General features: G+C 46.4%; 1 protein-coding gene across 1 annotated transcript; it reads right to left on the bottom strand.

The window, feature by feature from the left end:
• Positions 1-14,735: 14,735 nt before the first annotated feature.
• Positions 14,736-15,392, bottom strand: LOC118477021 (uncharacterized). Its single transcript, XM_035967534.1, has 2 exons — positions 15,316-15,392; positions 14,736-15,077 (listed from the first exon to the last, which is right to left on the bottom strand). Exon 2 carries the CDS (start codon positions 15,051-15,053, stop codon positions 14,817-14,819), a length of 237 nt encoding a protein of 78 aa, XP_035823427.1. The 5' UTR covers positions 15,054-15,077; positions 15,316-15,392; the 3' UTR covers positions 14,736-14,816.
• Between the last annotated feature and the right edge of the window lie 9,560 nt (positions 15,393-24,952).

Here is a 24,952-nt window from a genome sequence, read left to right on the forward strand (position 1 = left end):
CTGGCGAAACCCAAGGGCTAGATCTCCGCAAAGTAGGGCACGGCGAGCACCTCGGCGAGGCGCGCGGCGTTGGCGTGCTTCTGCGGGCCAGGGCGGCCCACGACGACCCACTGCACGCCCCAGGGGCCCCTGCCGGCGGGGTCAAGGCTGGCTGCCGGCGCCGAGGCGCGCGCCTCCTCTTCGCCGTCCTGCTCCTAGTCGGACCACCACTCCTCCATCGTGTAACGCCCTGAATTTGGGGGTAGAATTTTTTCTTCTTTTCCCTCACCAAATTCAGGCGTTACCCTTTCCTTTTCCCTTTTCTCCTCACTAAACCTTGATCTTTTCCAAAGTATAGCGGGATTCGGCTTGAGATCCCATAAAAAGCAAAACCCTAAAACACTTTATTTTGTGTGATGCACCATGCCGAACCATACATACCTTTTGATCGTTTAACAATTTGAATGCATTCATCTAGAGGAAAATAGACTTTAGAAAAAAAGGAAAACCTTTTTCTTCTCTCCCCCCCTCCTTCCCCATTTTTGGCCCAGCCGCACCCTCCCCTCGCGCCTGGCCCAGCCGCGCCCCCCTCCCCTTTCCGTCCCCCACCGTGGGCCACCCCGACCGGCCCAGCCCCCCGCGCTCCATTTGGGCCCAAAGCGGCCCAGCCGCCTCCCTTTCCCCTCCCCCCCAAAAATTCCCCTCCCCGTGGGCCCCACCCGTCATTCTCTCTCCCTCTCTCCCTCTCCCCTACCCTAACCGCCGCCGCCGCTCTCTCCCTGCGCCGCCGCCGCCGCCGCGCCGCCCTCCCTCGCCGCGGTGAGGCCCCCTCCCCCCTTCTACCTCCCCTCCCTCCCCCTTCCCCGCCCGCCGGCGCCCTTCCGCGGCGCAGCCGCGCCCGGCTCCGCTCGGCCGCCCCGCCTCGCTCGGCCCCGGCGAGCTGCCCCCGCCCCGCCCCCGCCCCGCCTCGCCCCCGCCCCGGCTCGGCCGTCCCCGCCCCCGGCCGCCCCGTCCCCGGCCGTGCCCGCGCCTGCCCCGACCTCGGATCGCCCCGCGGCCACCTCGGCTCCGGCCATAGCGCCGCCGCCCCGGCCCCGGTCGCCCTCGCCCCGTGCGCGCCGCCCGGCCCCGCCTCGGCCCCGGCCGCCCTCGTCCCGGCCCCGGCTGCGCCGCCCCGGCCGTGCCCCCGCTGCGCCCGTGCGCCGTGCTCGCCCGCCCGCCCCGGCGTCCCTTGCTCGCGTCGTGACGGCCCCGGCGCGGCCTCGAGCTCGGCCCAGTGTGCCTATGGTGCGCGGCCTTGAGCTCGGCTAGCGCGCGGCCCCGACGTGCGCACGGCTAGTTCGCGGCGCGTGCGTGCGGCCTCGCGCGCGTGCTCGCGTAGTGCGCAGTGCCTTGGCACAGCTCGCCGTGCCCTCGTCTACCCCCAGACGTCCCCGTCTACCCCCTATATTTTTATGCGTGCTAATCACAGTGTTCATGTTAATAAAATAGGAGACTCGATTTAGAAATTGGTTACGTTAGTTAATTAATATAGCTAATCGTCTATCTCATTTAATGTTAATCTACTAAAAGTGGTCACGTTTCTATTAGTGCATGTAGCTAATCCTTATTATTGGAGCTAAGTAGAACTAGAACACGTAACGTTTAGTTATTCGTCTACCCGTAGTGCGCCTCGAGCATAAGCTTTAACCCCTGCGAGACCTTTCCCCGTTTCTTTCTAACCATGGTAAATGCAATATCGCATGTCATATGCTATGCATGTTTAATCTACTTGTTCTCTGGTATGGTGTACTATTGGTTTCCTAATTTTAATGGATGGATGTATGTATGTTTGCAACTGCATAGAGAACGATCTGGTTGAAGAGCCCGAAGAACTCGCAGGAGAAGCCCCTGAGCAGCAGTCGGTTGGTGGAGGCAAGTGTCCCTTGACCTATCTCTGTCCTATTCATTCTTTAATTCACCTCCCGCATTACACATTTATACCTAAGGATGTACTAGCTTTGTTATCCATATCCTTGTTTACCTATTTGGGTTGGATTATTATTGTTTAGCTTTATGCTATTGCTCAACTCTAATCAATGAACATGATGAGATTTATCAATGATACGCTGTTTTCCCTCTTCTTATTATGATGTTATAATTGTGGCCTTTAAGGGGGCTCGAGCGGTTTCTCGAGTGCCTCTCCGTAAGGACCTGTTCTTTGGATGACCGCCCAGGAAAATAGTGCAACCATGAGGGTGAAATGGGGTGCCCTTAGCTGAATAATTAGATGATCCGGGGTGTAGTTCGCTTAGCCGTTGTGCCGTCAATGGGGCTCGGTGTATGTGGCTCGCTCTGCCAAGTTTGGGTTCGCCCCTTGAGGAGGAGTGCGGTGCATTTAGGAAACCTAACGGGCGGCTACAGCCCCGGGGAGTCTTTGTAAAGGCTACATAGTGATGCCCTGCTGGGTCACCTTGGTAGTGATCAATGGAGAGTCATGATCTCCGGGCAGAAAGGGAATCATAGCGTGTGGGTAAAGTGCACAACCTCTGTAGAGTGTTTGAAAACTGATATATCAGCCGTGCTCACGGTTATGAGCGGCCAAGGGAGCTCCAGTGATTAGTGGTACTTGATCAGAGACATTTTGGTTTACAGGTGGCAATGAGATTGATGGTTCTGGTTATGACTATGGTGCTGGTAAGTGGTATTCTTTCCGTTTGGAAAGGGTACATCGGGCTAATAACTTGGGTTAATGTTAAAACCTGGCTTTCTACTAGTAAATAATAATCTGACCAACTAAAAGCAACAGCTTGACTTATCCCCACATAAAGCTAGTCCACTACAACCAAACAGGATACTTGCTGAGTATGTTGATGTGTACTCACCCTTGCTCTACACACGAAACTCCCCCATCCCCAGGTTGTCAGCATTGCAACCACTGCTCAGGAGAAGATGAAGCCGTGGAAGGAGACTTACAGGAGTTCCAAGACTACGACGAGTTCTAGGCGTGGGTTAGCGGCAACCCCCAGTCGGCTGCCTGTGAAGGCCGCGTTTATCTACGTTTCTTTTCCGCACTTTGATTTATTGTAAGGACTATGTGGATGTCTGAGACATATGATGTAATCGACTATTATTCCCCTTTTTAATACTATTTGAGCATTTTGTGATGATGTCCATGTTATGTAACTGCTGTGTACGTGAATTGCTGATCCTGGCACGTACATGGTTTGCATTCGGTTTGCCTTCTAAAACCGGGTGTGACATAAGTGGTATCAAAGCCGTGCTGACTGTAGGACTGCTAACCTAGAATAGAATGGTCGTTCTAAGGACTATAGACCTCTGTCCCTGCCTTGACTTGGATATCCCTTCAAAAGTTGGTCATACCGACCAAACCTATGTTCTACTATATATTATACCTTGCTGAAAATTATGTTTTATTCTAATCCTTCGTTTATTTATGATTCATTACTTGCTGGTCATATTAATTCTGTTCTCACTCTTTTGCTTGCGGTGTCTTTTGTAGATGGCTCGACTTAGACACACTGCACGAAAGTCCATCATCCCCTTCTTACCCTCCTGCCTTGCTGAGCGTCCGCTTCGCCGTCCCGTGGCCGGACAGTCCAGCCACTTGGAGAGACTGCACCACCGCCTGCATGAGGAGCAAGAGCATCGACGACAGGAGCAGCAGGGCTCTTCTTTCTTGCTCCAGCAGGAGATAGAGTCTGTGAGGAGCTGCTCCCCCGTGCTTCCCCTGGAGGCGCCCCCTGCACCACCACTGGGCGCCCCAGCCTCTGGAGTAGCTGCTGGAGGAGACCCAGACGACGGAGGTGGCGACGATAGCTCGAGCCACGACACCGACTTGTCTGCTGACCAGGAGCCGGAAGGATGGGTTGCTCGTCCCATCACTCGCGACGCTGCTCGCGGGTGTCACTTCCACGATGCGCTCGACGCCCTGCTACGTCGGGCACTTAACCGACATACTTGGTCCATCGAGTATCGCTGTGTGGTCTACCAGCATAGTCGCGGGGTCTACCCGGACCGCTGGGAGGCGACCTGCTTGGTGCGCCGTCCAGAGAACAGTCTCCAGGGTGCTGAGGTCTGCTCAGAGCACTATTCCATCTCTGAGCGGGACTCAGCTGAGGCGGCCATGCAAGATGTCGCACGGCGTGCGCTTTCGCACTACTGCTCAGTTCTCGGTGGGGTAGCTAACGGGCTCAACCTGAAGTATTACCCCCATCGTCCATCTGGCAGCACAGGAGGCGTGATTGTCTCACCTGTTGGTGAGGACAATCCTAGGTTGAGCAGCACAGTCAACCTAGTCGCCGTGCTAAACACGGAGCTGGACCATGCGCTAGACGAGCTGAGTAGGGCTCGTGCTGAGATCGCCGTGCTGCGGGCTGAGCGTGCGGAACGTCGTCACCTGGATGATGGTTCCCCCGCTCCCGTCGGGACTCAGCACCCGTACCGCTCACCTCGGCGTGGACGCTAGTCTTATGGCAATCCCGACTGCAAGACCAAGATAAATCTAGAACCATAGATCGTTAGAATCGGATCTTGTAGTTAATACAAAATATATATACGTAGAAGCTATAGTCTTAGCGTTAGTCTCGCTCTTAGTTAGTCTTAGTTAGACAGGGTAGTTTGCTATATCCTGTGCATTTATGTTTGTCATGATGAACTATGTTTGATTTGGATCTTTGTAATGACTGTCACCAGAGTGTGGGTACCCCCTACATTTTGGTTTACCTATTATGTTAATGGAGTTAGTTATCTAGTTGGGAAACCTTTTATTCCACTTTCCTCTTTATCTGAGAAGCTGTGTGGTCTGTGTTGGAGATCAGTGAAGATGCTCGTCTGTTCAGTGTTGTTGAAGAATTCTATACTTTTTTCTTATGCTGCAAGATTTGCAAGATCAGTTCTGATGTGTGGTTGCATGCTGCAGATGTCAGAGAACAGACGTAGAGGAGGAAGGCGTGCTCAGCAGGAGCAAGCCGCTCAACAGGAAGAGGTGCCCCAGCAACAGCAACTGCCGCCCCCGCCCCCGATGTCGATCGAGCAGATGTTTCTGATGCAGACTCAGGCAGTCCAAGCCATCGGTCAGACTCTAGCCGCCATTCAGCAGCAGCAGCAGTAGGCACCACCTCAACCTCAGATGCCCAGGGACAAGCGTGCTGAATTCATGAGAGGTCATCCACCAACGTTTGCTCACTCTTCTGACCCCATGGATGCTGAAGACTGGCTGCGCACTGTGGAGCGGGAGTTCCATACCGCTCAGTGTGACGACAGGGAGAAAGTCCTGTATGGTCCTAGTCTTTTGAGAGGAGCAGCTCAGTCATGCTGGGAGTCTTATCTCGCCACTCATGCCAACCCCGACACCATCACCTGGGAAGAGTTCAGAGGTAGCTTTCGTCAGTACCATGTTCCTGTAGGTCTGATGAAAGTGAAGAAGGAGGAGTTCCTGGCCCTCAAGCAAGGGTCATCGTCTGTCAGTGAGTATCGGGACAGGTTTCTGCAGCTGTCTCGCTATGCTCCTGAAGATGTCAACACCGACGCCAAGAGACAGTACCGTTTCCTGAGAGGCTTGGTTGATCCTCTGCAGTATCAGTTGATGAATCATACCTTCCCAACATTCCAGCACTTGATTGACAGAGCAATCATGACAGAGAGGAAGCGTAAGGGGATGGAGGATCGTAAGCGCAAGATCAGTGGACCCAGCTAGCCTGGAAGCAGCAATCGTCCTCGTTTCTCAGGCAATCAACCTCAGCGGTTCAGGCAGAACCAGCGTCGACCTCAGTAGCATCAGCAGTTCCAAAGGCAGTACCCTCAGCACCAGTATCAGAATCGTCAGAACAACCAGTCAGGAGGAGGCCAGTTTCAGAGGCAGAATCAGCAGGCACCTCGTCTTCCTGCCCCAGCAACCCAGCAGAACAGTCAGGCAGCACCAGCTCAGGTTGGAAACAGAGCATGTTTCCACTGTGGAGAGCAAGGCCACTGGGTGATGTAATGTCCGAAGAAGGCAGCCCAGCAACAGTCAGGCCCCAATGCCCCAGCAAAGCAGAATGTGTCTCAGCCTAGAGCAGGCAACCGCTCTCAGCCACGCTATAACCAAGGGAGACTGAATCACTTGGAGGCTAAAGCAGTTCAGGAGACCCCCGGCATGATAGTAGGTATGTTCCCAGTCGACTCCCATATTGCAGAAGTGTTATTTGATACTAGAGCAACACATTCTTTCATTACTGCATCATGGGTAGAAGCACATAATCTTCCAATAACTGCCATGTCAACCCCCATTCAAATTGACTCAGCCAGTGGTAGAATTCGAGCCGATAGCATTTGTTTGAATATAAGTGTGGAAATAAGGGGGATAGCGTTTCCCGCTAACCTCATAGTAATGGGTACTCAGCGGATAGATGTCATCCTAGGGATGAATTGGCTAGATAAGTATCAGGCAGTTATCAATTGTGATAGGAGGACAATCAAGTTGGTGTCCCCACTAGGAGAGGAAGTGGTGACCGAGTTAGTCCCACCTGAGCCAAAGAAAGGAAGTTGTTATCAGATGGCTGTCGATAGCAGTGAAGCAGACCCAATTGAGAGTATCAAGATTGTGTCTGAGTTTCCAGATGTGTTTCCAAAGGACTTACCGGGTATGCCACTAGAGCGGAAAGTTGAGTTTGCCATAGAGCTTCTTCCTGGAACCGCCCCCATCTTTAAGAGAGCTTACAGAATATCCGGACCAGAGTTGGTTGAGCTTAAGAAGCAGATTGTTGAGCTGTCAGAGAAAGGTTACATTCGGCCAAGCACCTCGCCTTGGGCCGCCCTTGTCCTATTTGTGGAGAAGAAAGATGGCACCAAAAGGATGTGTATTGATTATCGAGCTCTGAATGAGGTCACGATCAAGAACAAGTACCCTTTGCCCAGAATAGAAGATCTGTTCGACCAGTTGAGAGGAGCCAGTGTGTTCTCCAAGATTGATCTGAGGTCAGGTTATCATCAGCTCAGGATTCGACCTTCAGACATTCCGAAGACGGCATTCATTACCAAGTATGGTTTGTATGAGTTCACTGTGATGTCTTTTGGTTTGACCAATGTGCCAGCCTTCTTCATGAACTTGATGAATAGTGTATTCATGGACTATCTCGACAAGTTTGTGGTGGTATTCATTGATGACATTCTGATTTATTCTCAAAGAGAAGAAGAGCATGCAGATCATTTGAGGATGGTATTGCAGAGATTGCAAGAGCACCAATTGTATGCAAAGTTGAGCAAGTGTGAATTCTGGATCAATGAAGTCCTATTCTTGGGTCACATAATCAACAAAGAAGGATTGGCTGTGGATCCGAAGAAAGTGGCAGACATTCTGAACTGGAAAGCGCCAACAGATGCCCGAGGAATCAAGAGCTTTATTGGAATGGCCGGATATTATCGGCGATTCATCGAAGGGTTTTCGAAGATTGCGAAACCAATGACAGCTTTGCTAGGCAACAAGGTTGAGTTCAAGTGGACCCAGAAATGTCAAGAGGCCTTTGAAGCGCTGAAAGAGAAGTTGACTACAGCGCCTGTCTTAGTCTTGTCTGATGTGCACAAGCCCTTCTCGGTGTACTGTGATGCTTGTTACACACGTTTGGGATGCGTGTTGATGCAAGAGGGAAGAGTTGTGGCTTACTCGTCCCGACAGTTGAAGGTTCATGAGAAGAATTACCCAATCCATGATCTGGAGTTGGCAGCAGTGGTTCACGCACTGAAGACATGGAGGCACTATCTGTATGGACAGAAATGCGATGTTTACACAGACCACAAGAGTCTGAAGTACATATTCACTTAGTCAGAGTTGAACATGAGGCAGCGAAGATGGTTAGAGTTGATCAAGGACTATGAGTTGGAGATTCACTACCATCCAGGTAAGGCAAACGTAGTGGCAGATGCTTTGAGCAGGAAGAGTCAAGTCAATATGATGGACGCTCGTCCGATGCCTTATGAGTTGGCCAAAGAGTTTGAAAGGTTGAGTCTCGGATTTCTGAACAACACGCGAGGAGTCACAATTGAGTTGGAACCTACCCTGGAGCGGGAAATCAAAGAAGCACAGAAGACTGATGAGAAGATCAGTGAGATCCAGCGACTGATTCTAGACGGCAGAGACAAAGATTTTCGGGAAGATGCAGAAGGTGTGATATGGTTCAAAGACCGCTTGTGTGTTCCCAATGTCCAGTCTATTCGGGAGTTGATCCTCAAGGAAGCTCATGAGACAGCCTATTCGATTCACCCGGGCAGTGAGAAGATGTATCAAGATCTGAAGAAGAAATTCTGGTGGTACGGAATGAAGAAGGAAATCGCAGAGCATGTGGCTATGTGCGATAGTTGTCGAAGGATCAAGGCAGAGCACCAGAGACCAGCTGGATTGTTGCAACCATTACAAATCCCTCAGTGGAAATGGGATGAAATCGGTATGGATTTCATAGTCGGATTGCCTCGCACTCGAGCCGGCTACGATATTATTTGGGTAGTAGTGGACCGTTTGACCAAGTCAGCCCACTTCATACCTGTCAAGACCAACTACAGCAGTGCAGTATTGGCAAAATTGTATATGTCTCGGATCGTTTGTCTTCATGGTGTGCCAAAGAAGATAGTGTCAGACAGAGGAACGCAGTTCACCTCTCATTTCTGGCAGCAGTTGCATGAAGCCTTGGGCACACATCTGAATTTCAGCTCAACGTATCATCCGCATATAGATGGTCAGACTGAAAGGACCAATCAAATTCTTGAAGACATGTTGAGAGCCTGTGCGTTGTAGGATCAGTCCGGATGGGACAAGCGATTGCCTTATGCAGAGTTCTCCTATAACAACAGTTACCAGGCCAGTTTGAAGATGTCACCATTTCAGGCGCTTTATGGAAGGAGTTATAGGACTCCGTTGCAATGGGATCAGCCTGGAGAAAAGCAAGTGTTTGGGCCAGACATTTTGCTTGAAGCTGAAGAGAACATCAAGATGGTCCGAGAGAATCTGAAGATAGCGCAGTCAAGACAGCAAAGTTATGCAGACACAAGAAGAAGAGAGCTGAGTTTTGAAGTCGGAGACTTCGTCTATCTGAAAGTGTCACCGATCAGAGGAGTTAGAAGGTTCGGAGTCAAAGGCAAGCTAGCACCCCGCTACATCGGTCTGTATCAAATTCTCGCCAGGCGTGGAGAAGTGGCCTATCAGTTCAGTCTGCCAAAGAATTTGTCTGCTGTGCATGCTGTCTTTCATGTGTCTCAGTTGAAGAAGTGCTTGCGTGTGCCAGAAGAGTCGTTGCTAGTGGAAGGTCTGGATGTCCAAGAGGACTTGACCTACACAGAGAAACCAGCGCAAATCCTTGAGATTGCAGAAAGAGTCACCCGAAGGAAGACCATCAGAATGTGCAAGGTCAGATGGAACCATCACTCTAAGGAAGAAGCAACCTGGGAGCGTGAAGATGATCTGATGGCTAAATACCCAGAGCTCTTTGCTAGCCAACCCTGAATCTCGAGGGCGAGATTCTTTTAAGGGGGATAGGTTTGTAACGCCCTGAATTTGGGGGTAGAATTTTTTCTTCTTTTCCCTCACCAAATTCAGGCGTTACCCTTTCCTTTTCCCTTTTCTCCTCGCTAAACCTTCATCTTTTCCAAAGTATAGCGGGATTCGGCTTGAGATCCCACGTAAAGCAAAACCCTAAAACACTTTATTTTGTGTGATGCACCATGCCGAACCATGCATACCTTTTGATTGTTTAACAATGTGAATGCATTCATCTAGAGGAAAATAGACTTTAGAAAAAAAGGAAAACCTTTTTCTTCTCCCCCCCTCCTTCCCCATTTTTGGCCCAGCCGCCCCCTCCACCTCGCGCCCGGCCCAGCCGGCCGGCCCAGCCGCGCCCGCCCTCCCCTTTCCCTCCCCCGCCGTGGGCCGCCCCGGCCAGCCCAGCCCCCCCCCCCCCCCCCGTGCGCCCCATTTGGGCCCAAAGCGGCCCAGCCGCCCCCCTCCCCCCCAAAAATTCCCCTCCCCGCGGGCCCCGCCCATCATTCTCTCTCCCTCTCTCCCTCTCCCCTACCGTAACCACCGCCGCCGCCCTCTCCCTGCGCCGCCGCCGCCGCCGTGCCGCCCTCCCTCGCCGCTGTGAGGCCCCCTCCCCCCCTTCTCCCTCCCCCTTCCCCGCCCGCCGGCGTCCTCCCGCGGCGCAGCCGCGCCCGGCCTCGCTCGGCCCCGGCGAGCTGCCCCCGCCCCGGCTCGGCCGCCCCCCCAACCTCGGCCGTCCCGTCCCCGCCGCCGGCCGCCCCGTCCCCGGCCATGGCGCCCCGCGCCCGCCCCGGCCGCCCCCGCCTCGGCCCGGCTCGGCCGCGCCCGCGCCCGCGCCCGCCCCGACCTCGGCCGCCCCGCGCCCGCCCCGGCCCCGGTCGCCCTCGCCCCGTGCACGCCGCCCGGCCCCCGTCCCGGTCGTGCCGCCCCAGCCCCGACCGCCCTCGTCCCGGCCCTGGCGTGCCTTGCTCGCGTCGTGACGGCCCCGGCGCGGCCTCGAGCTCGGCCCAGTGTGCCTATGGTGGGCGGCCTTGAGCTCGGCTAGCGCGCGGCCCCGACGTGCGCACAGCTAGTTCGCGGCGCGTGCGTGCGGCCTCGCGCGCGTGCTCGCGTAGTGCGCGGTGCCTTGGCACGGCTCGTCGTGCCCTCGTCTACCCCCAGACGTCCCCGTCTACCCCCCTATATTTTATGCGTGCTAATCACAGTGTTCATGTTAATAAAATAGGAGACTCAATTTAGAAATTGGTTACGTTAGTTAATTTATATAGCTAATCATCTATCTCATTTAATGTTAATCTACTAAAAGTGGTTACGTTTCTATTAGTGCATGTAGCTAATCCTTATTATTGGAGCTAAGTAGAACTAGAACACGTAACATTTAGTTATTCGTCTACCCGTAGTGCGCCTCGAGCATAAGCTTTAACCCCTGCGAGACCTTTCCTCGTTTCTTTCTAACCATGGTAAATGCAATATCGCATGTCATATGTTATGCATGTTTAATCTACTTGTTCTCTGGTATGGTGTACTGTTGGTTTCCTAATTTTAATGGATGGATGTATGTATGTTTGCAACTGCATAGAGAACGATCTGGTTGAAGAGCCCGAAGAACTCGCAGGAGAAGCCCCTGAGCAGCAGTCGGTTGGTGGAGGCAAGTGTCCCTTGACCTATCTCTGTCCTATTCATTCTTTAATTCACCTCCCGCATTACACATTTATGCCTAAGGATGTACTAGCTTTGTTATCCATATCCTTGTTTACCTATTTGGGTTGGATTATTATTGTTTAGCTTTATGCTATTGCTGAACTCTAATCAATGAACATGATGAGATTTATCAATGATATGCTGTTTTCCCTCTTCTTATTATGATGTTATACTTGTGGCCTTTAAGGGGGCTCGAGCGGTTTCTCGAGTGCCTCTCCGTAAGGACCTGTTCTTTGGATGACCGCCCGGGAAAACAGTGCAACCATGAGGGTGGAATGGGGTGCCCTTAGCTGAATAATTAGAGGATCCGGGGTGTAGTTCGCTTAGCCGTTGTGCCGTCAATGGGGCTCGATGTATGCGGCTCGCTCTGCCAAGTTTGGGTTCACCCCTTGGGGAGGAGTGAGGTGCATTTAGGAAACCTAACGGGCGGCTACAGCCCCGGGGAGTCTTTGTAAAGGCTACGTAGTGATGCCCTGCTGGGTCTCCTTGGTAGTGATCAATGGAGAGTCATGATCTCCGGGCAGAAAGGGAATCACGGCTTGTGGGTAAAGTGCACAACCTCTGTAGAGTGTTTGAAAACTGATATATCAGCCGTGCTCGCGGTTATGAGCGGCCAAGGGAGCTCCAGTGATTAGTGGTACTTGATCAGAGACATTTTGGTTTACAGGTGGCAATGAGATTGATGGTTCTGGTTATGACTATGGTGCTGGTAAGTGGTATTCTTTCCGTTTGGAAAGGGTACATCGGGCTAATAACTTGGGTTAATGTTAAAACCTGGCTTTCTACTAGTAAATAATAATCTGACCAACTAAAAGCAACGGCTTGACTTATCCCTACATAAAGCTAGTCCACTATAGCCAAACAGGATACTTGCTGAGTATGTTGATGTGTACTCACCCTTGCTCTACACACCAAACCCCCCCCATCCCCAGGTTGTCAGCATTGCAACCACTGCTCAGGAGAAGATGAAGCCGTGGAAGGAGACTTCCAGGAGTTCCAAGACTACGACGAGTTCTAGGCGTGGGTTAGCGGCAACCCCAAGTCGGTTGCCTGTGAAGGCCGCGTTTATCTACGTTTCTTTTCCGCACTTAGATTTATTGTAAGGACTATGTGGATGTCTCAGACATATGATGTAATTGACTATTATTCCCCTTTTTAATACTATTTGAGCATCGTGTGATGATGTCCATGTTATGTAACTGCTGTGTACGTGAATTGCTGATCCTGGCACGTACATGGTTTGCATTCGGTTTGCCTTCTAAAACCGGGTGTGACACATCGCGACGGCCGCGGCCACCGCGAGGCTCCGGTGTGGGGCGAGGGTGCGCCGGGGGAGGGTGGATCAGGCTGCGGCGAGCCGCAGGAGGGCGGCCATTCCTTGCTGGCGGCGGCTAGGGTTTGTGGGGGTTTTGGGGGCGGGCGCGTGGTGGTGGGGGCGGACGCGGAGGTGAGCAGCCGAGAGGATAAGGCAGGAGGGAAATTTTGGTCATCTTGGGCGGGAGATGGGAAAGTGAATGCGGTCAACAGAAAGGGGTACAGTCCTTTTTTTGGAAAAAACATAAAGTGACGCCGCCAAATCATCAAATAAAGGCACATCTAAGTGTCATAAAAGTAAAACCGTCTACCGGCTTCTAGCTCCTGACAATATATGATGAATCTTCGTACCCTTATGTGACAAAAAACACTATCGTCATAAAATCTTCATGGCCTCATGAAATTATGACGACTCAAAAAATTCCATCATATTATGTGACATTATATGACGATAACTGACCTTGTCATTAGGTATTTTGTCATTAAAGGACAAATTTCTTGTAGTGTGTCACTCATACTCCACATATATGTGTTATTATTAGTGAGTTGTATAAATTTTCAATATCTGACATGCACGTGTGCTTTGCAGAATGCAACATGATCAGAAGGAGATCCTTTATGGTACCAATGTCAGTGCCAGTAAAAGGGTTGGGTATCTCAACCCAATAAAGATATGCGAGGATTGCCACAATTTTAGAATCGAAAAAGACAACGAAGCATTACAGGGACTAACGGACGAAGAAATTGAGGTGCGTATCCAGGATCTGAAGAAGGATTTTGAAGCAAGATACGCCACCTACATAGGACACGCAATGCTTCAATTTCAAGACAGGGAATCCATAGTGGCCCCGTACAACTTTAAGTAAGTGTGATTTTGCATAAATAAAATTAATAGTTTCAATACTCATGTATCACAAGTTTGATTAATACAGGGACCACTGGATATGCTTCATCATTTATCCTAAGGTTGGAAAGGTGTTGGTGCTCGACTCCTTGCACACCGAGCCTTCGGCCTATTCAAAATTCCTCAGCATCTTAGAGCTGTAAGCCTTTCCTATGCATGCATACTTATATCGATGAGAATTGTAGAATAACATGGTGATTCTATTTGAGATCACAGGGCATTTAGGTTTTATAAGCTACAAGGTGGAAAGTACGACACGTCCAAAAAAGGCGTGCCACTAGACATCCATTATAACTGGCCGGTAAGTATGTGAATTTATGAATACATATCATACATGTACGTACATAGGACAATGTTGCAACTAAATAACCAATCTCCCGTTATGTAGTGCCACAAGCAACCACCCGGATCGATCCTATGTGGGTTCTACGTGTGGGAGTTCATGAGAATGAACGGACGATGCATCACGAACCCTGGCAAGGTATTATTAGTAATAGTCACATATGTATTTATGTCATTAAAGATGCAAATGTGTTATTATTGAGCATAAATAGATGATGTTTATAAACTTCCTTTACAGCAATTTCAACAAGGAAGCCCGGAGAACTTGACTGAAGGTGCATTGTATGGCATAGTTGAGGAACTGTGCACATTCATATTGAAAGAGGTCATTCCCGCAGAAGGGAAATATCACGATGCTTCCGGAACATTAGCTTTGCCAGAGTTTAGAATACTAACAGAAATTAGTAGACTATCTCTTAGCCGAGATAGTTATTAGAGCTTAAGTTAAAACTTTGATGTATATAATGTGTGGTGCATACATGGTTGTAAACAAGACTTTTATGTATATAAATGTATGATGGAATTTAATTCCATGTTGCTTTTAATATCAATACTACTTGTTTATCAATATCAATATATATATATATATGTTTGTGTGTGTAAATATATATAAATTTCAGTACTGATTGAAATTTTAAAAAAAAGGCGGGAAAACTTCCACTGGCGGCTAAATAAAAAAACCGCCTGTGGAAATGATTCCACTGGCGGTTTTATTAAGAAAACCGCGGGTGGAAATTATATTTTCACTGGCGGTTCTAGAATAACCGCTAGTGGAAATGGCGATTTTCACTGGCCCCTAGCACTGGCGGCACTGAAAACACCAGTGCAAACAGCTCTAGAACCGCCACAATAGAGCCTCTGTGTACTAGTGTAATAAACACGAGACATATAATTCTTTATTATTAAATATATTGATTAACACAAACACTGAAATACAAGTAGAGCCATCACACACGTAAACCAGCCATGCAAGGAACTTTAGATATCACACTCGCTCGCATTATTCAAATCAAATTTGTGCGTAATCCATCAAGGCGTAATAAAATTGAAGGCTTGGCATTGTGGAACAATCTAGCCAATATATGGTGCTGGGTTAACCACAACAGCCTGACCATTGACGATGTCGTTGTAGATACAAACACGTATGGCACCATCTTGGAGTGGAGACGGGACCCCATCTGGAGGGAGTACTCGAACTTCGGTTATATTGGGATTATCTTGACGGATAATATTAACCGCATCTACAACAGCGTAGCCAACCAGATCAGGCCATGTTTGGGTGGTTATACCAAGCTTGACGACCTCCATCAATCAGGTAGTGTCCTTCTGAAACTGTTATAATTGCCAACAAGCATCAATAATCAAGGAAAACTGACATAGTGTAAACAAACGCATTATTTTTAAAAAAAAAAATAACGGTATCATATATATGGCATGCATGCATGAGCATATGATACTACGGTAGGCATCGTTCCATTATACTAACTGATTGTCATAAACCAATGTATTAATATTTACAGAAAAACTGATGTCGTAAGGGCCAACTAACACAAAGTAAATACCTACGTACCTGCAAATATAGAAGAAACTAGTAGCCTGTATGAGAATAGGAGATGGTATGTGCTCTATGTATGTCTATGCATGTATATATATATACACACGGTGACTAGCTATTTGGATTGCATGCAACAATGGATGTTCTTTATGGACCCGTTCATATTGCTACCGATTTTAATACTCAGCTCGTCGATGATAACGGTGCATCCATTTTTCTTCTTTTACTTAGTAAACATCGGCACATGTTGACATCTTCTATCTCGATCTAATTGTCCTGCTTGCATTGTTATTAGCTGGCAGTACAGCCCTTTGTTTACACGGTACTAGCACAGTACTTGGCTAGCTGGTACCAAAAACGTTGGACGGAACCGAGTCACATGAAGGAGCAGGGCAAGGGCAGGGGCACGCGTGCATCCCACAGTCAGCAGTCACCGCCATGCCATGCATGTCTGTTATGTGTAGCGCCCGATGACATCAGAAGCGGAACGAACCATGTGTACTGGAACCAAACGGACTAGTCGCGTGGGCCGCGGGAACGAGATTGTAAACAGCCGGATGAGTTAACGACGTAAACAGATCACCAGGTAAAACGACCGAACACGGATGCATATTTAATTCTATTTTATGTTTTCTTTTTCTCCTTTTTCCTTTTATTATGCAACGTGACATGTTTTTTTTATGTATCTTTATTACGTGAATTTTTGAAAGTTTAAGTACCTACTTAGGATTTTTGTAGACTCTCCGTCTTTCGGTACCATGGTATTATCACTATACGATGGTTGATCTTTAGCGACCCTTATTAGGGACAGACGGTTGGTCGCTAAAAGTTATGTACCGACAGTTGGTCGCTAAATGCATTTGCAGCGACGGGCCACCGGTCGCTAAAAATCTAGAAATTTAACTACTCAAGGTTGGTCGCTATAGAGGCAGGTGGACATCCGACGGTTGGTCGCTATTGATTGACATGTGACTGTTGGTGGCTAAATAAATTAGGCCCGAACAGGCCCAACTCAGCAACTCGTCCAAATCGAAATCACTTCTATTAAAAACTAGCAAACCCTACCTCCTCTTCTCCCCTTCTCTCGACGGCGCCACATATCAGAAGCGTATAATATCAGAAAACGTTGGACGGAAAACGTTGGACGGAACCGATAATATCAGAAGCGGAACGAACTTCTTCTTTGCAAATTCACTGCACCCTCGGCAACGCAACGAACCAAAGGGATACAGGTGTTGGGTCTATGCTTCGTCGCCGAAGGTCTTCAAGGGAGAAGCGGCTTAAAATGTGTGAGCAGGTATCTTCGGACTCGTATCAGAAAGGGAAAAGCTACAAAGGTTGACAAAGCGCCGAAGCTGTGAAGCAGGAAAGCTTCGGCATGTTCGCAGAAAAGGGAACCGACTTAAAGATGAAAAGGCCATTTAGACCTCGATAGAGTGCTATAGAATTATCACCGAATGTAAAGGGCATGTATGTAATTTTGTATGGGTTGTACCCCGTGCCTATAAATAGGTGAACAGTACCCCCGTACTGTTCACGTTGACTTGGCATTTGCTTTTGCGTCACACTTGTATTTTCATCTCCTTCCAAGCCGAAGGTACATTTATAATTCGATATTGTCTCTATTTCTCTATGATGATATAATGAAGTTAAATGAATGATGTTATATGATTATTCGTGCTATCTTTTATGTTTCATATGCTTCGTCTTTCATTAATGTATACTGTGATGATGAAGATTCGTCCTTCATGACCTTCGTCCAGAGATCGTTATATCCTAAGGGAAATAATGCCTCAAAGGACGAAGGACTTTATCGTTTAACATTCTCTGTGTTGCCTTGTTCTTAACTCATAGCATTTGAGAACAAGTCCCCAACAACAGGCGTACACAGCTAGCGAGACAGCCATCTCCATGTGGGGGGCCGTTGGCCATTACGTGCGCGTGTGCTCTGCTAGCGAGATAGCCATCTCTGCTGTGAAGTGTATTAATTTAGAAATACCCTGAACTAGTATTTATAAACCCTAAATAATACGGTATACCATGTACGTATAATTTAATACACTGAACTAGCATGTACGTATACGTGTATCATCATAAAATAATAAGTGTTGTTTGGTTCAATTCAGGGGGCAACAACTATAATCACTACCGGAAACAGTTGCTTTGCCGAGTGTCTAAAGAACTCGGCAAGGCCTTAAAAACACTTGCCGAGCACTCGGCAAAGAAAGCACGACAAACTGTACATCCACTACCGGAATCGCGTTATTTGCCGAGGCTATTTTACACTCGGCAAAGAACACTCGGCAAATGTTTTATCTGCAAAGAATTCTTTGCCGAGTATTTTTTTCGGATACTCGGAGTGTCAAAAAGCAATCGGCAAAGAAAATCACTCGGCAAATTAAGAATTGAAAAAAAACACAATTTTTTTTAAATTATAGCAACAATTCTCCAAACCCTACGAATACGCTTACATATTCTGTGAATGGTGAGATTCGAACTCGCAACCTCTCTCTCACGCATACCATCCTATACGGCTATACCACTACACTACTACACCAATTATTTATATATTACGTTTTCATTCCTCATACTATAACAAACCGAGAGTAATTTGATTATTTAAGTCACTAAATGAATTCATTTGAAAATGTGACCAACTATAAAGTTGTATAACGTTTTGAGATCTACAAGTTCTATTTTAATAGTTTTTACATATCCGAGGCCGTTTACAAAATTTGAATTTTAAATTTGAAAACTTCACACGAATTTTTCAATGATAAGATGATTTCAAATCAAAAAGTTGTCAATTACAAAGTTTCATTACATTTCAAGACCTACAACTTTTGTTTTGGTGGTTTTTCCATCCGAGGTAGTTTGAAAATTTCAAATTTCAAAATTCAAACATAGTTTTGCATGACAAGATGATTTCAAACCAAAACATTGTCAACTAAAAAGTTTCATAACTCTTGAATACCTACAACTTTCATGTTGGTGGTTTTTTCTTTCGAGGTCGTTTTCAAAATTCAATTTTTAAATTTTTTAAATTCAAACGTAGTTTTCATTGACAATATGACTTCAAATGAAAACGTTGTCAACTACAAACTTCTATAACTTCTCAAGATCTACAAAGTTTATTTTGGTTGTTTGGTCATTTGTTCATCTCACATGATGGTTCTAACAATATGCACAAATTCTATACATCTCTCTCGTAGTTTCATAAACTACGAGAGAGATATAGGTTTTATGAACAAATTTATTTTTATTTTGTCATATGAAGAAATGTTCAAAATATAAATTGTACATCATGATGAGTTATACAAATTTGTAGTTGAAAACTTTTTCATTTGAATTAATTTACTGCTTTAAAATGTGATTTTAAAATTGTCTTTGCCTAGTGTTGGAAAAAAAACACTCGGCAAAGAGCTTCTTCGCCGAGTGTTTTCTTTTACCGAGGGTTTTTGTGTGGCACTCGGCAAAGAGCTTCTTTGCCGAGTGCCCGAAAAAAAACACTCGGCAAAGAGCCAAATTCCGGTAGTGATCGACAACGGCTTCTTTGCCAAGTACTTTTTATCAGGCACTCGACATATACTTTTGACGAGTGTCAATAGGTACTCGGCAAAGAAAAGTTGTCGTCACGACGACTGGTAACGGCGATGGAGCCTATGCCGAGTGTCCACTGTACTGACACTCGGCAAAGAGTTTCCCTTTGCCGAGCGTATTAGGTGACACTCGGCAAAGTCTCCCTCTTTACTGACTGTCCATCGGACTAGCACTCGGCAGAGATAGCTAGCGGGCCCCTTTGTCAGTATCTTTGCCAAGTTCACTAGGAGACACTCGGCAAAGGTTCCTTCTTTGCCGAGTGCTAAAGCCACAGCACTCGGCAAAGAAGCTTTACCGGTGCCTAGGTGTGCATTCTTTGTCGAGTGCTATGACCTTGACACTCGGCAAAGGCTATTTTACACTCGGCAAAGCCTTTGCCGTGTGTAACACTCGGCAAAGAACACTCAGCAAATATTTTATTGGCAAAGGGTTCTTAGCCGAGTATTTTTTTTGACACTCGGCAAAGAAAAGCACTCGACAAATTAAGAATCGAAAAAAATAAAAAAAACAGCAAAACATTTTTTAAATTATAGCAACAACTCTCCAAACTCTACCAATACCCATCGTCCTATCATTTTTCACTATTATTTTGAATCGAATTTACATATTTTGTGAATGGTGAGATGGTACGTGCTCTATGTATGTCTATGCATGTATATATATACACACGGGTGACTATTTGGACTGACTATTTGTATGTCTATGCGTGCTCTACTTGCGTTACGCGTAGACTTCAAACATGCACGCTCTTCTTCACCCTTTGTTTCTTGTTTCTTCACCCTTTGTTACAGCGGACGTAATAATAAATTAATACACTGAATACTGTCCAAGTCACGTGTACTAATTTCGCCGCCGGGTGCTGGGTCCAATAAAGTCGCGTGGGCCGTGTGAACGAGATTGTAAACTGCCGGATCCGATGGCAACTAAAACAAAGAGATAGTTAGAAATCCAGTGTTATATACCTAAATAAAAAAGTATGTGTACCCATGCTTCGACATATTTGCTGTAATACCCTGAATTTGTGGGTATAAAATTTCTTTTCTAATATTCACCTAATTCATGTGTTACCCTTTCTTTTCCTTGCTTTTCTTTTCTTATTTCTAAACAATGGAGTGTTATTTTGTTATATATTAGCATAAGCCTACTGAATGGAACCCTATAGAAGCTTTGTGTGATGCATTTCATGTGGAAGCATAGTTTTGTTTGCTATCGCATTTAATTTTATTTAAATTATTTTGGGCTTGATCTAAAATGAATATATACATACATATAAATGTCTACTATGCATATATATACGAAAAGACGAGAAATAGAAAAAAGAAGAAAAGAAATCCAAAAAATAAACGGTTGTTCGACCCATCTCCCTAAACCAACGCTCTCATTTCGCCTCCCCCTCTCATTCTTACATGTGGGCCCCACGACAACTATTCCTTATTTCTAGTCATTCCTTTCGTTCGCTCTCCACTCGCAGAACTGGTCACCGTTTGGCCTTCGTCGCAGCAACCAGCGCGCACCCCACGCTCCCCAGCCGCACGCCCCGCCTCAAACCACGCCCACGTCGTGCACGTCACGCGGACGGGCGCCTGCACATTGTCCCACTTGCCAATCAACATTATGACCTACTGTTTCTCTTCCTCATCCAACCGCCCGTCGAGCTGCACCTTTCCTATTTTCTCCTATATGGTTCGTCCTCGTCTTCCTCTCCCACATCTTACTCTCCCGTGGTTTAGGCTTCTGCCCCACGGCGCCAGCGAGGCCACGGTAGAGCCTGCCCGCAGCGCACCCTCGCGACAGCTTGTGCGGCAGCTGGCGCGACGGCCCCGGCACGACTCGCCCGGTGCAGCCTGCGTGACAGCCTGCGTGGCTTGCTTGTGGCAACCCCGGCTCGGCCCTAGCGTGGCCCCAGCGTAGCAGCAGCCTCGCCATCATCGTGCCTCGCTGCGAGCTCGTCTCACCATCCGCCGTTGTCGCGAGGTGGGCTTCGCCTACCCCGGTCTACCATTCGTCTACCCCTTGCGCACAGCCCCGTCGTACCCTCGCTGTCGTGCGATTCGCGTCGCGCGCAGCATGTCTGACTTGCGCGCAAGTCACGTGTCATCGCACGTCGTTCGTGCGCCGTTCCGCGCATAGTCGTCATCCATTTGCCTGTTCGTGCACGCGCGCTGCCTGTCCGGTCCGCACATTATTTGCGTGCTGTAGCGCACGTCGCACGTGATCTTTCTCGCATGTTGTTTCTCCCGTGCTAATTCACATGTTGTCTGTGCATGTCGTCATTCACACGAGTCGTTATTCACGCGCTTTAATAAAATCGTTTCGTCACATCGTTCATGTTAAATAATTAATTACTTGTTTAGTGTCGATTATTTAAAATAACAGTTCAATGAAACCAAATTTATAATTTTAATTAAGTGATTGCAAATACATGTTACTGTGGTTATGCCAACTTAAGTGTTGCATTTAATATTGGTTTTGTATAAATACGACACAGTTTAGTAGTATTCGCATGTCGCGTTGTTTTTTAACAGCGAATTGTTAGTCATCCAATGTATAATACGTCATAAACCCATTTCGACTGGTTTCAGTCATGTCAACTTCGTAACAACATCGATTACGTATTAGTAATGTTATTTTATCATGTCACAAGTTTTAATTATTTAATTAGTTGTTCGATCGATACTTATTAAAAATGACCTTCTAATTAATACTATTTTATAGTTTTTAACTCGCGCTTTTATAAATAAATGTTAACTTGATTAATACCAACTTAAACGCATTTCATTTAATACTTGTTTAGTATAATCGCATTATCTGTTAGCGAGTATCACATGTCGTCGCACTATCTGTGTGTTGTTTACGCGTGATGTGCGCGTGGTCGCGTGCCGATTCGCGCGTCGTTCGCGCTGGTCGCGCGCACTGTTTCGTGCGTCGTCTGCGCGCTAAGTCGAGTGTGTCCGCGCATCGTTCAGACGTGTCGTTCGCACGTTGTTCGCGTGGTGTCACGCATGTTGTTTCGTGTGCCATCCACGTGCTGTTTCGCACAGTGTCGTGTGTCGTCACTCGTCATTCGAGCGTATCGCGTGCGCCATTTTCACGTATCGCTTGCCATGCCGCGTGCCATTTTCGCGAGTCGCGCGCTGTCCGCGCGTGATATCAACCCATTTCACTTATAATCGCCCGTGTTAATTAATTAATTACTTGTTTAACCGGAAAACTATTAGAATAGAAAATTAGTCGAAACTAAATAGTAGTTTTAATTTACACTTAACCACGAATTGTTAGTCATTCAATGTATAATACGTCATAAAACTATTTCGAATCATTTCAGTCATGTCAACTTCGTAACAACGTCGATTTTGTATTAGTTATGTTATTTTATCACGTCACAAGTTTTAATTATTTAATTAGTTGTTCATTCGATACTTATTAAAAATGACCTTCTAATTAAAACTATTTTATAGTTTTTAACTCGCGCTTTTATAAATAAATATTAACTTGATTAATACCAACTTAAACAATTTTCATTTAATATTTTTTTGTATAGTCGCATTATCTGTTAGCGAGTATCACGCGTCGTCGCACTCGCGCGTGATGTGCTCGTTGTCACGTGTTGATTCTCGTGTCGTTTGCGCTGGTCGCACACACTGTTCCGTGCGTCGTCCGCTCGCTAAGTCGAGTGTGTGCGTGCATCGTTCGGACGTGTCGTTCGCGCGTTGTTCGCGTGGTGTCGCGTATGTTGTTTCGCGTGCCGTCCACGTGTTGTTTCGCACAGTGTCATGCGTCGTCACGCGTCATTCGAGCGTATCATGTGTGCTATTTTCACGTGTCACTTGCCTTGCCCCGCGCCATTTTCGCGAGTCACGCGCTATCCATGCGCGATATCAAACTGTTTTGCTTATAATCGCTCGTGTTAATTAATTAATTAATTACTTGTTTAGCCTGACAAGTATTAGAATAAAAAATTAATCAAAACTAATAGTAGTTTTAATTTACATTTAATAAATTTCAAATAATACGAGTATGTCGACTAAATATTCTAATTAATATCCGTTTAGTGTAAACGCGATAATTTCTCGACCGTAGCGTCGGGGATTTTCAAGTGAAGAAGACGTCGAGGCGGGTCTCTAGGAGTTCGATGACTTCGACGAGTTCGAGGATTAGGCTAGCAATCTCCCCCAGTCAGCTTCCTGTGGTGAGTTTGAGGATTAGGCTAGTTGGTCTACATTGAAACTCTGTGATTTCTTGTGTGGGAGACTTAGGTTTTTACACATAGTGATTCACAACTTTCTCGAAACATTCTCAAATTTTTATCACAACCTCTACACATTATATCATGACATGTGGACAAGTTTCATGGTTTTATGACTTTGTTTGTGTTTTATACCAATTTTTAAACACCTGGATGGCAAGTTCACGGTCATGTTTAGTGAGCGTGGTGCTCTAAAATTCTAGTATGCTCCTGAAATCGGCCGTAACTTGTGCTAAGTAACATGACTATCATTTTTGCATTCACAGTTTTCCATTTTTCGAGTGGCTTGTAGTTCAAATCTGAATTATCAGAGGAAATTCAATTAAACGAACAAAATCTATGAGTTATAGCAAACACTTTTATAATTGTTCCAAAAATAGAACATGTAAGTCTACACAGTGTAGGAACAAACCACAAAGAGTTTGGCTAAAAAAGAAAAAAATGGTAATATACTTTGCCGAGTGTCCATGTAAGGCACTCGGCAAAGCATATTTTGCCGAGTGTTATTCGGGCGACACTCGACAAAGTTCCTTTCTTTTGCGAGTGTCAAAGCCTGGATCTCGGCAAAGATAACGGCCGTCAGCTAGCAGTCGACCGCCACTATAGAGCTTCTATGTACTAGTGCAATCTGACCGCCAAATATTTACTACAAGACTGATGTAAGCACCTACTAGCAAAAATACGTGCCTACCTACAAATAAGAAAGTAGTAGCATGTATATGTATCTCTAAATATATATAAACACGTCGACTATTTTGTTTACATTGCATCATCTCGGTGATAATAATATATGTATTATTATACACACAGTGACAAATATTGATAGTCGTCAATGATACTGTTGCATAGTGATTATCTAATAAATACTGGTTTTGATACAATAAATCAATGTGTTTTGATATAATCCATTGTGTGACTTTGCTATACATGTGATTCTCATCCGATTTCATGTATAGTGGAACATCTGGTTTTGTCCTTAGAAGCGGGTGTGACTGTTTAGCGATGGTACTTACAACCACCATCTTTATAGGTTGCTAAAGGTCTTTATCAAACGTCTTTAGGATGCTAAAGGCACATTTAGCAACCAACATAAAGTAGTTGTTAGTGTACCTCCATGTATTGATTTTTAACGCGCATATGAACATTGTGCTTGCTTTTTGCGTTTTTACATGGTGGTTTGGTAGCAAGGGTGCATAATTATATATGGAGTATAGTTTTGGGAGACTTTATCAAATACTAACTTTCATGTGGTTTTTATGTAACTCTTGGTGAATTATACGGTGTAAGCCCAAATAATACTCGTTATTAAAATTGGAATGCATCAAAGTGCCAAACATTGGACCGTAAGTAAGGAATTAGTCGTTAGTATATATTGCATATGTACCTTGTCCATTTTTATTACTCGTGTGCTCGAAAGCGGTGGTTCATTGACGGGTGGATTGTATTGAAAGTTGCGGCAACATTAATCGATGGAAGGGACGGTGGATACTACTAGTATTGGGAAGCAATAATGCCATAAGTGTGACAAGTAGACCTTAAAGATTTCCAATAACATAATGGCCCTTAAAAAAGACTATAATATATAACCACATCTCTAGACAATCGATAATAAACACGAGACATATAATTATTTATTATTAAATATATTGATTAACACAAACACTGAAGTACAAGTAGAGCCATCACACACGTAAACCAGCCATGCAAGGAACTTTAGATATCACACTCGCTCGCATTATTCAAATCAAATTTGTGCGTAATCCATCAAAGCGTAATAAAATTGAAGGCTTGGCATTGTGGAACAAT

This window comes from Zea mays, chromosome 4 (assembly GCF_902167145.1).
Source record: "Zea mays cultivar B73 chromosome 4, Zm-B73-REFERENCE-NAM-5.0, whole genome shotgun sequence".
In the NCBI taxonomy this organism is placed as follows: Eukaryota; Viridiplantae; Streptophyta; class Magnoliopsida; order Poales; family Poaceae; genus Zea; species Zea mays.